The sequence below is a fragment of the Rattus norvegicus genome, chromosome 5 (genome assembly GCF_036323735.1).
Source record: "Rattus norvegicus strain BN/NHsdMcwi chromosome 5, GRCr8, whole genome shotgun sequence".
Classification (NCBI taxonomy): Eukaryota; Metazoa; Chordata; class Mammalia; order Rodentia; family Muridae; genus Rattus; species Rattus norvegicus.
This window is the reverse complement of record NC_086023.1, coordinates 147,947,907-147,960,090: the sequence shown is the minus strand read 5'-3', so window position 1 is coordinate 147,960,090 and position 12,184 is coordinate 147,947,907. Positions and strand designations below refer to the sequence as shown.

Below are 12,184 nucleotides of genomic sequence, written 5' to 3'. Positions count from 1 at the left end.
ACTTTCTAGTGTTTCAAGCAAGTTAACGAAATCACACATTTATCTTTAAGTAAACCACATTATTATTTGTTGATTTTGGTGTTAAGCATCTTGTTCTTCCTCTCTGGCAGTGATATTATTGATTAAGAAATAACCAGAGATGGTGACACATTCCTATAATCTGAGTATTTGGTGGACTAAGGCAAGAGGATATGTAGTTAAAGGCTAGCCTGAGCTACACAGTGAGATCCTGGCTTGGGAACACAAACAGAAAGAGTAATGAATATAATTTGAATGAGATCTTCACTGCAGAGAACAATTTGAAGCCCTCATATTTCTCATCCTGAGAGAAATTGCTTCAGCTGTGAAGGAATTTTATCTGAAAAGTAGGGAGGTAGTGCTCATGGGAAAGGTGTGTGTACTGGACATAAGGCAGGTGGACCTCAAGCCTGTGATGCACACAGTAGCCTGTAAGGTAAGTGTGGCCTTCTGTGTCACTTCATATTCCTACTGTGTAGCTGGAGATAAGTAATCCGTGACTGTGTAGCAAATAGTGCGGTCAGATACTCTTGTGCAGGACCAGGGTTAAAGTACAGATCCTGCTCAGCACAGGGTACCTCTAGCCACTGCATGGGACTTAGCCTTCCATAGTTTTGTAGTTTAGTTGCTAAATAATGATGTGCTCGTGGGTCTGCGTATTTGTAAAACACTTCAGTTACAGTGGTAATCTTTCATAGCTCAGCTCAGAAATGGGAAAGCCTGGCATTTGCTGATTACATTGTAACAAACTTACCTTTTCTCGGAAGAATCCCGTGCTCTGCAGACTCACTTAAAAAAGTTGTGGATTTCTCAAAGCTAACCTTACAATGGTAAACCATAGAACAAGTAAGAGGACAGAAAGAAGGATAAGAAGGAAAAGGCTTTCTGTTTGCAGACTGTGTCTCTGTAAAGAGATTTTCTAGTAGGAGCCAAGGGGCTAAGCTTGTATATACTGTGGGCACATCCAGGAAAGCAGCCTGGAATGGAAGGGTCGCAGACGCTAGAATTAGACATCAATCCAGACTTAGTTCTTCTCAGACTACTGTATGATCTTGAGCAGATTTTTATTTTATTTTATTTTATTTTATTTATTTATTTTTTTAGAGATAGTGTGTTTCTGTATAGCCCTGGCTGTCCTAGAACTCGCTTTGTAGAGCAGGCTAGCTTTGAACTCAGAGATCCTCCTGCCTCTGTGTCTCAGGTACTGGTGAGGTGAGCTGTGATGCTGTCTAACTGGCACAGTGGCAGGGGGATGGGGGGTGAGCTGGCCCATGACACTTGTGCCGTGGGAGGTCTGATTGGACATGTAGCGTGTTAAATCCCAGAGTGGGATTAGAAGGAGGATGTTCTTCATCCGGCTGCAGCCCAGGCCTCTTCAAACAAGGACACCTGAAGCCCTGTGTTCTCAGATGCCTGTCTTGGCTTTTGTTATTCAGACTACTGTGGTGTGAAAGGGCCCAGTTCTTTAATTCATACCAGAAAATTGACTCTTTGTGCACTTAGATTCTTCTAGGGCAAAGGCCAGACATTCGTGCAGACATTTTCAGAACTTAAATTATATGCTTGTCTGCAGTATCCACTTGGGTAGCTACGAATAAACATGGGGCCGTTTAAATGTAAATTAATGAAAATTAAGTAAAATTTCAGAACTAGGTTTGATGGGGCAGCAGCTTAGTGAGCACCTTGTCTCAAAATGCAAAGCGAAGAGGAGGCTGGGGGGCGGTGCCGCATTTGCCTTGCATGGAGGAAGCCCAGCTCAAGCCCAGTGTTTCCGGTGTACAAACAAGGGAGATCTAGTTCTTTTTCGGTTTTCTTTTCTTTTTTTAGATCAGTGTAGGTGTTTTGTCTGCATGTATGTATGCACCACGTGTGTGTAGTGCCCTCGAAGTCCAGTAGAGGGTGTCTGATCCCTTGGAATTAAAGTTAGAGATGGCTGTGAGTTGTTTGGGTGTTGGGATTCGAACCTCAGTCCTTTGGAAGAACAGCACATGCTCTTATCCTCTGAGCCATCTCTCTAGCCCCATGAAATTTAGCTTTTTCACTTTTTCTTGGTTCTTTGTGAATTTCACATCATGCACCCCAGTCCCACTGGTCTGCCCTAGCCCCTTGTACCCACCCTCCACTCTTGCAATTTCCTCCGCAACAGAAAGGAAAAAAGAAACCTTGTTCTGGAAGCTGTAGTGTGTCACCCTTTGCCCACACTTCTTCCTTGCAGTGTTCTTTGTAGTGATTGTTTGGCCTCATTGGAGGCCTCTGGCTTCTGCTGCCTTGTCAACACTGGATCCCTGGGACTCCTCTCGGATGTGCTGTTGGCGCCCTGTGTCATGGAGAACCTGTAGTTTTGGATCTGTAGAATCAGTGCCTTCATGCACTCCAGCAGTTCATTGATGGGTGTTAGATGGGGTGGGTCAGTAATTCTGTAGTCATATCCACACTTAAAAATGTTTAGTAACCGTATTTTGCTCTGACATGGTGGCATGTGCCTTCAGTTCTAGCAGAGGTACATGGGATTCTGTGAGGTCAAAGTCAGCCTGTCTTTGCCATCAGCAAAATAATATCATATACCAATGAGAATAATGACTCACAACTATAGACAGCGATGCAGATGAGTTTCACAAACAACAAAATTATACAGGAAGTATCGCGTGTGTGTGTGTGTGTGTGTGTGTGTGTGTGTCTATGAGTGTGTGTGTAACTGTGTGTCTGTCTGTCTCTGTGTGTGTGTCTGTGTGTGTGTATGTGTGTGTGTATCTATGAGTGTGTGTATCTGTGTGTGTGTGTGTCTGTGTGTCTGTCTGTCTCTGTGTGTGTGTCTGTGTGTGTGTATGTGTGTGTGTATCTATGAGTGTGTGTATCTGTGTGTGTATGTGTGTGTCTGTGTGTCTCTGTGTGTCTCTGTGTGTGTATGTACCTTTTGGTTTGAAACTGGGGATTTTTGTGTGTTAGATATCTATTCTTAACCCCAAGTTAACATAACATCCCAGGTACTTTAGTACTTTTATTTTAAGATGGCTCCTTGCTAAATTGCTCAGGCTGGTCTTGACCTTATGAAACTCCTCCTTAACCTCCCCAGTCCGGGATTATAGGGCTGTATCACATAACCGATGCACCGCCAGCTACTGTAAAAGGAAAAGTGATTTTATGCTTTTGGAAGCTAGAATGGTGGTCACTCTGGGAATACGCCGAACTAGGAACAAGCATGAGATTTCTGCTGTTATCAGTCCCGGTGTTGGCTATATGGGAGGGAAAGTTCATACTAGAAACTAGACGAGCTGTATGCTTACTGTAAGTGTGTGTGCCTTTTCTATAGGAGCTCATGCTCACTAACAGTGTGATAGGAATGTAAACAACTGTAACTGTGGCAACAGTGGCCCAGGAGCTGGGGGAGAGGCCTTGGAAGAGGGAAGGGAGCCTTGGAACTTGCATTGTGGAGGCGGGGGGAGGGGCATTACAGAGCGGATCTGTCTAAGGAGAGGCACTCGGCTCCTATGAAAGGTAGAATTAGCTCTTTACCAGGTCCTAGGGAAAATGAAGAGGGAGCTGGAAAAGGAGTGGAGAAACCAACTGAAAGCCCCAAAACCAAGGTCTCCCAGGAGCTCAGCCTTGGTTTGTAGAAATCCTGTAAAGGTCTTTTAAATCCTCGAGTGATCTGATAGGGTCTGTAGGGTGTTTTCCCATGGTGAGAAATTATTCTCTCTCTCTCTTTTTGTGTCTTGTGTCTTGTGTCTTTCTCTCTTTCCTTTCTTTTTTCTGGAGACAGGGTTTCTCTGTGTTCCTGGCTGTCCTGGAACTCACCCTGTAGCCCAGGCTGGCCTTGAATTTAGAGATTCACCTGCCTCTCCCTCCAGAGTGCTAGGATTAAAGGTGCGCGCCACCACTGCCTGGCAATTATACTTTCAAATATCTTCCCTGTGTATTATTGCAAGGAAAGCTGGTCTCATTCATAATGTTCATTCAAAGCCTCATTCTAAATGAGAAAAGTAAAAGAGGGAGCTGTTCCATTGTCTCGTTCTGTCCAACACTTCTCTTTTCCTTTTTCTTGTTCAAAAACAAAACAAAACCAGCGCACAGTAGCGCGCTGTAATCTATCTGACCACTTCTCTGCAAAGCACCAGTGGTCAGGATGTCTTTCATTACAGGCAAGAAGAGAGGCGCAGGCGATCCTTCCAGGACTACACTGGGCAGAAGATCACCCTTGAGGCCGTCCTGAACACGACCTGCAAGAAGTGTGGCTGCAAAGGTAGGGAAGCCAACCTTTCTCTCTCCTCTCCTTGAGGACGCTCTGCTGGCTGAAGGAGACTGGGTTAGTGTAGCTCGTGCCTTCTTCAGGCAGCTGCTGGCTGCACTCACTCACAGGGTCCTCCGACACACTTGTCTCCAAGCATGGTTGCTCTTCTGTAGAATGAAGTGCCTTGAGATTCCCTACGGATCTAAATTAGACCCTTTCTTCCTCCTCTTTAGCTCAGAATTAAGTTCAGAATTCTTAAGAGAGTGAGTGCCCTTTTTGTAACAGAGATAGAGGATTGCCACTTGCTTTTGGCTCTATTTCCTTAGGTTTCTTCTAGTCTTACTCAAATATTAAAAGCTTTTCAGCGTGACTTCCCCTCTTGGAGCTATAATGAGAGAGATTGCCATCTTCTCGTTTGCAAAGTGACCTCAATTTGTCACCTCCCATCCCGAGTTTCCATCTGTCATGCTTTGTTCAGTTTTACTAATTTATTCATTTTTAGTGTGGAATAGAGTTTATTTAGGGGCATGGGAAGGGGAGTTGAGAAGGGAGTAGAGGCAAAGAAAGAGTGGAGAGAGAGAGAAAAGAAGAGGCCGGCCAGGAACATGGGGGAGTGGTGAGGGAAGAGAGGGAGAAAGGAGCCATGGAGAGAAGAGGGTCAGAGTTGCTTTGTCCATTTTTGGCAGTGATGGCAGCAGATCTGTGTTCTGGTTGAATTGATGAGGGTCTTTTTTTTTTTTTCCTTTTTTTTCGGAGTTGGGGACCGAACCCAGGGCCTTGCGCTTGCTAGGCAAACGCTCTACCACTGAGCTAAATCCCCAACCCCTTATGAGGGTCTTTTTTAAATGTGCATTGCTGTTTTTACATGCATGCATGTCTGTGTGAGGATATTGGATCTGCTGCACCTGAAGTTACAGACAGTTGTGAGCTGCCATGTTGGTGCTGGGAATAGAATCTGGGTCCCCTGGAAGAGTAGCCAGAGCTCTTAACTGCTGAGCCATCTCTCCAGCCCTGCGTTTGTGGGGTTTTATAAGCCCCTACTTTTATTAATGAAAAGAGGAGGAGAATGTAGCAGTGAGGGAAGCCATCCCCTTGAGGAGATGGTGGCGGCATTCCTGATATTTAGAAAGCTGCCGTGTCCCCTTTCCAGACCCCATCTAACTTGTGGGCTCAGGGTACAAACATTACCCTTAGCTCTGTAGTTCCTCATGAACTTCTTTCCTCCTCTTGAAATGAGCTGTGTAGACCTTCCTGTAGCTCCAGGGACTCAGATGCCCGCTTCTGGTCTCCTTGGGCACCTGCGCCCGTATGCACATACCCACACATGTGTATGCATGTATATACATGCATAATTAAAAAAAAAAACCCCAGCTCTTCTTCAAAGACAACAAAAAAGGGACCCTCCTTAATCCCACAGCTCAGTGGAGCACCTTACTTGTATCCACCTGTTGCTCCACAGAGCAAGAAGAACAAGAAGAAGTAGAATTTGACCCAGCAAAGGTCAGGTTGAAGGTGGTTGGCTTTGGTGCATCAAAAGCAGCCCAAGGCAGGGAGACATCCAGCCTGAGCTAACTGTTGGCTTTGCTGCTGTGTGACCCTGAGCTGCTTAACTCTAGGTCTCGGTACCTGAGGCTGGGTTGTGGTCTGTGAATTCTTAGGCACCCTAGGTGTCTGTGCCTGTCTCTGTGCTGGCTTGGATGTGAGTGTCCACGTATCGCCAGCTCTCTTCCTTTAGGATTTGCCCTGCTGCTCTGTTCCCTCTCTTAAGCATTCTGCTCTCTGGAGCAGCCCTTCATTGTCAGGAACGAGTTTCAAAATAGATCTTTAAACATTAATAAGCCCCATTGCTAAGGGAGAGGGAGGGCAGCATAAGCCGCCTTGCTCTGCTTGCTTGTACCTTCTGCCACTTCCAAAGCTGCACCCGAGACTCTCACAGCTCTTAACTCCAGCTGCTCGCCTGGCTCCGGTTGAGTGAGCATTGCCACCTTGAGGTGGCAGAAACACTGCCCCAGATAAACTCAGCAAGCAATGTTTGAGCCCCCAGGAAGCATCGCCTTCAGAGGGGAGTGCCTCTTCCCTCTCTGACCTGTGTTCTTTTCCACAGGCCACTTTGCAAAGGACTGCTTCATGCAGCCAGGCGGAACCAAGTATTCTCTGGTCCCTGAAGAGGAAGAGGAAAAAGAGGAAGCAAAGGCAGAAGGCCTTGAGAAACCTGATCCCACAAAGAATTCTTCCAGGAAGAGAAAGAAGGTAAGGGCTGGCTTGCTGCTGTGTGTCTCAGTTTTGTAGGTCTCTAATGCTTTTCGTAAGCATTTAGAAGTAGAGAAAAGTGTGAAAGCAAGCCCTCATAATTTTTTCAGAGAGAATTGTATTGGCAGTTTTGGCACATTCTGATCTTTCTCCTGGCCTATGGCGTAAGTAGATGGTTATACAAATGCATAGAGTACAAAAGCACAGTCACTGTAGGTGTAGTTTGGTTTGTACTTTTTCACTTTTCTTATGGTTTTAAGATTTATTTATTTTTGTATATGAGTGCTCTGTCTTCATGGACACCAGAAGAGGGGGTTATATCCCATTGCTGATATTTGTGAGTCTCCATGTGGGTGCTGGGAATTGAACTCAGGACCTCTGGAAGAGCAGTCAATGCTCTTAACCACTCAGCCATCTCTCCAGCCCCTTGTTTTTTTTTTTTTTTTTTTTGTTTTGTTTTTTTTTTTTTTTTTTTTGGTTCTTTTTTTCGGAGCTGGGGACCGAACCCAGGGCCTTGCGCTTCCTAGGCAAGCGCTCTACCACTGAGCTAAATCCCCAACCCCTCCAGCCCCTTGTTAAGTACTCTTAAGTGGTCTTTAAGAGCTTGATGTTAAAAGCTATGTAATAGGGGTTGGGAATTTAGCTCAGTGGTAGAGTGCTTGCCTAGCAAATGCAAGGCCCTGGGTGGTCCCCAGCTCCGAAAAAAAGAAAAAAGAAAAAAAAAAAAGCCATGTAAAAGAGATCCCAAGAGTTCCAGGCCAGCCAAGGCTATCTTGTCTTAAAAAGCAAAACAAGGGGTCTGGAGAGATGGCTCAGCGGTTAAGAGCACTGACTGCTCTTCCAGAGGTCCTGAGTTCAAATCCCAGCAACCACATGGTGGCTCACAACCATCTGTAATGGGATCTGATGCCCTCTTCTGCTGTGTCTGAAGACAGCTACGGGGTACTCACATATATTAAATAAATAAATAGATAGATAAACAAACAAATAACTCTATCTTTCTTTAAAAATTAAAACAAAAAGACAAGCAAACAAAAAAGCCACATAAAGTTTTATGCTATGACTATGAGCATTGATTGATTGATTGATTGATTGATTGGGTTATTTGTGAGACAGGTTCTCTTGTAGCTCAGACTGGCTCCAACTTGCTAGATAGCCAAGGATGCCCTAAACTCTTGATCCTCTTCCTAATTACGCCTCTGTGCTTAGATATAGTCATTAATTTATTTCATTGTTATTAGATACTTATCTTCACCTCCAGGCTATGCCTCCTCACGTATGTTCCTGGGTTAAGCTTACTGAGTTGAGGCTCAGTAGTGCAGGGCACTGGCTGCCCTGCAGAGCACATGGCTTCAGCTGCCAGTACCCATGGTGGCTAACGACCACCCGGAACTCCAGTTGTAGGGGATCCGACACCCTCTTCTGGCCTCCAAGGGCACTGCATGCATGTACGTGCAAGCAGAGACCCATACATGAAATAGAAATAAATTGATCTTCTCAGAAGAGGGAGGGGTCTGGAGAGATGAGTCATTGGATAAGAGCTTGGACCCAGAGCACCCAAGTTCAGTTTCCAGCTCTCGTGTCCTCTGTCTGCTCCAACCGCCTGTATCTCTGACCCCAGAGGAGTCTGACAGCTCTGGCCTCTGCCCTAACTCACAGACATACATAGATACATTAAACACAGTCTTTAGAAAAACAGCAAGAATAAAGCTTTAAAAAAAAAATTTGCTGAGTCAAGGGAGCCAGGCTGATTGCTCACACGGGTAATCTCAGCACTCAGGAGGCAGAGGAGAGTGGATGGCCACAGGGCGGGGCAGCATAGGATGCAGAGTGAGCTCCAGGCATTTTGGGGCTGCAGACTATCTCTCTGTTTTAGAAAAAAAGCCTGGTGGGCCATGAGTTAGAGAACAGCCAGTCTACATAGAGAGACCTTGTCTCAAAGGGAAACTAAAGGGAACAAAAGAAAACAACAGCAACAGAAAGATATTGAAGACTTGAGGGCTTTTGGGGTTGGAGAGATGGCTCTGTGGTTAAGAGCACTTGTTGCTATTACAGAGGACCTGGGTTCAATTCCCAGCACCCACATGGTGGTTCACAACCATTCACAACTCCAGTTCCAGGGGGTTCGATGCCTCCTTCTAACCTTCATGGGCACCAGGCTGCCCACATGTAGGCAAAACAACTCACACTAAATAAAATAGATAGATAGATAGGTAGGTAGGTAGGTAGGTAGGTAGGTAGGTAGGTAGGTAGGTAGGTAGGTAGATAAGGACGGTTAAGATTCTAGATAGATTTTATCAAACCGTCTTCCCGGATGCCCTTGCCTGCTCCCATGAGTTTGCGGGAGCTTCTGTCCCTGGAGTTGTCCTTTTACTGCTTAGAGCTTAGTGAGTCATAAGCAGGTTGTGTTGTGTACAGACGGTGGCTGTGATGGGTGATGTTCCGTGCAGAGATGTAAAGAACTGTGCTATAGTTCGGTCCGCCAATAGTTGTTTCCGTAACTTGCAGGATGTTTCTGTGATTGGTTATTGAGTTCTGTTTTGTTTTGTTCTGTGTGGTTCCTGTTCAGAGGTAGGGAGAGCGGGTTCTCTCACTGTGTAGTCCTAGTTTGCTTTGGAACTCATTTGTAGACCAGGCTGTCCTCAAACTCACCAGAGATCCCTCCTAAGTGCTGGGATCACGGGTGTGCACCTCCACACCCAGCTTTTTTGGTGTTTTTTAAGATTGATTTTCAGGCTGGAGAGATGGCTCAGGGGTTAAGAGCACTGACTGCTCTTCCAGAGGTCCTGAGTTCAATTCCCAGCAACCACATGGTGGCTCACAACCACCTGTAGTGAGCTCTGGTGCCCTCTTCTGGTGTGTCTGAAGACAGTGACAGTGTGCTCACATATGTAGAATAAATAGATACATCTTTTAAAAGAAAAGATTGATTTTCACTCTGCAGCCCGGCTGGCTTTAAGCTTTCAGTGGTTCCCTGGCCTCAGCGTGCTAAGTGCTGGGATTGCAGCTGAGCCCCCATACTCAGCTTTTGAAATTTGTTAAGTGGTCCTTTTGTGTCGAGCTTGCAAGCTCTCGGAGTGAAGGCTCTGACATGATCTTTTCACTCAGGAGCACCCTCCCAATTGGATTTGCCATTGTGTAGGTAAGGGAAAGGGTGCATTATACTGATGGACGACTTAGCCCCGTAGCATGAAAGTCACTGACTTGTATTCTCTCCATGTCCCTGACCTGGGCTCTCCCTAGTACCTGAGACTTTGGGTTGAGTCTTTCAAGCCTCGGTTGAGGTCCTTGGGCGCTGTGGCTGGCTGTGTAAGTTTGAACCAACTGCAGTTCTTTGGTTTGCAGAGTGGGATTATTGTGGTCTCTGGCAGTGCTCCCTCCGGGGAAACGCCCACCCCTCAGAATAGAAGGTGATAACAAGTTCATCCCTAATTCATTCTCAGTTTTAGGAGACATGGTCTCGTGCAGCTCAGACCGAGTTCAAACTCCTTATGCAGTTCAAGCTGACCTTCAACTGGCCCTCCTGCCTCCACGTCATTCACCACAGCGCCTAGCTCCAACACTCTTTGTTTTTTGGGTTTTTGTTTTGTTTTGTTTTGTTTTGTTTTTGTTTTTTGGTTCTTTTTTTCGGAGCTGGGGACCGAACCCAGGGCCTTGCGCTTCCTAAGCAAGCGCTCTACCACTGAGCTAAATCCCCAACCCCTAGCTCCAACACTCTTAAACACAGTGCCATACTGCAGTCTCTTGGGGTTTGGTTGTTATTATTTAATGTCTGTGGTATTGGGCCTGCATGTTTGTCTGTGCACTGTGTGTACACCTGATGCCAGCAGATGCCAGAGGGGAGTCGGTTGTGAGCTGCTTGCTGTGTGTGGCGGGAATTGAACCTAGGTCCTCTACTAGAGTTGCTAGTACCCTTAACCAATGAGCTAATTCTCCAGCCCCCATGTAATCTCTCTTATGAGCTCTCTGACAAAACACACACATACCACCACATTTCCTGTTTCTGCCCCTAGGAGAGAAGCTATATGGCTTTATCCTGTTGTCTGTCTTACATTCAGTCAGGAATGTGGGCCTGCCAAAAGCTTTCCCCTCTCTTCCTCCTCTCCCTCCCCCTCTTCTCCTTCTTCTTCCTCTTCTCCCTCCTCTTCATCTTCCTCGTTCTCCTCTTCCTTCCCCCTTCCTTCTTCCCTCCTTCCCTCTTGCTTCTCTTCTCTTCTGTTTCTTCTTTCCTGAGACAGTGTCTGACTACGTGTATCCCAGGCTAGCCTTGGACTGGTGACCCTGCTGCTGGCCGCCTGAGTGCTGCTGGCTTTGTAGCTGTGCCTGGAGAGGGGATATTTCAGGCACTTGAAAATGATGTTGCTCCTGCCTTGCATGTGTCAGGATAGTCTTAGACACTTGATATAACAAGACACTAAGATCACTTCTAGCCGGTTTTTGTTTGTGTGGTTTTTTTGTTTGTTTGTTTGTTTTTTGAGACAAGGTTTCACTCTAACCATGGTTGGCCTGACAGAGATCTATCTGCCTCTGCCTCCTGAGTGCTGAGATTATAGAAATGGCTTGGTCAGTTTATTTTAAATGAATTATTTATTCATTTTGTTGGTGAGGAATGACATCACGCCTTGCTCTTGTGGAGGTCCAAGGACAATTTGGAGACTGTTCTCTCCTTCTATTGAGTAGGTCGTCAGGGGTGAAGCAAGAACCTTTACCCATTGAGCTTGCCTGCCCCGGGTTTTGTTTTGTAACCAGAGGCCTTTATCTCTTGGTGTTGCGTGTTGATTTATTTCTATATATCATATAAATCAGGATTCAGGTCTCCCAAGTTCCAGCAGTCCTCCTATCCTTTTACCCTCTCAATCTCCTTTTCTCTTTCCTTTTTCTCCTCTTCTTGGAGACTGGGTATCCCAGACTGGCCTGGAATTTGCTATCCTGCCTCACCTGAGTGTCACTGTCACAGCCCCTCCAAACCTTGGGTTCTCTTAGGGGATGGGCTACCTTTCCAGTAAGAAATGGACTTGAGGAGTCCATGTGTGGGCTTGTACACTACTCCAGGACTCGTGGTTCTGGGGCCATGTGCAGAAAGAACGGAGCAGTTTATCTGAAGAACGTTTGGTCCACACTGTCAACAGGAGTGGCAACGGGAGTGGCTGTAGGTGGTAGTCATTTGTGGACGGCTTCTCAGAGGGCGTAAGATCACTTCATTCAATCAGTTAGTTGCTTAAGGCGAGAGAGATAATCAGCTAAGGTATGCAGGGCAATAAAGGAAACACATCCAAGGAGGCCACTGGCTCTCATGACCTTCAAAGGACAGGAAGTGAAGTGTAGTCAAGTGGCTCAGGACTACAGCTGGAAAGTCCACGTGGAGGCTGCTGAACCTCACCCATTTCTCAAGTCACTTCAGTGTCTTCCTTCCGTATTCAGGTAGAAGAACATATTTAATACTAAGCCTGTAAGACAGGAGATGCCGGCAAAGTCTGCTCAGAAGCCTCGGTGCTTCAGCTTTTTAAAAAAACACGTTAATTATTTCAGTGTTATGGTGTGTTTGACGGCATGCATGTGCCACAGCCTGTGTCAGGGGTCAGAGGTCAGAGGACAACGTCGTAGAGTTGGCTCTCTCCTTCCTCTTCTGTGGGTTCTGGGGATGAACTCGGGTCACCAGGTTTGTACAGTAAGTGCTCATCCTGCCGA

The 12,184-nt window shown here is 46.2% G+C and overlaps 1 protein-coding gene across 7 annotated transcripts in view; it reads left to right on the top strand.

The window, feature by feature from the left end:
* Positions 1–12,184, top strand: part of Zcchc17 (zinc finger CCHC-type containing 17) — a 41,808-nt gene that overhangs the window by 24,506 nt on the left and 5,118 nt on the right. For all 7 annotated transcript variants that reach the window (NR_172648.1, XM_006238970.4, NM_001395614.1 and 4 more), the window contains 2 exons: positions 4,158–4,258; positions 6,351–6,496. Coding sequence is in view for 6 of the 7 variants with exons in the window: in XM_006238970.4 (XP_006239032.1) it covers positions 4,158–4,258; positions 6,351–6,496 (247 nt within the window). In the remaining variant the exon portion in view is untranslated. The remainder of the gene's footprint in view (positions 1–4,157; positions 4,259–6,350; positions 6,497–12,184) is intronic.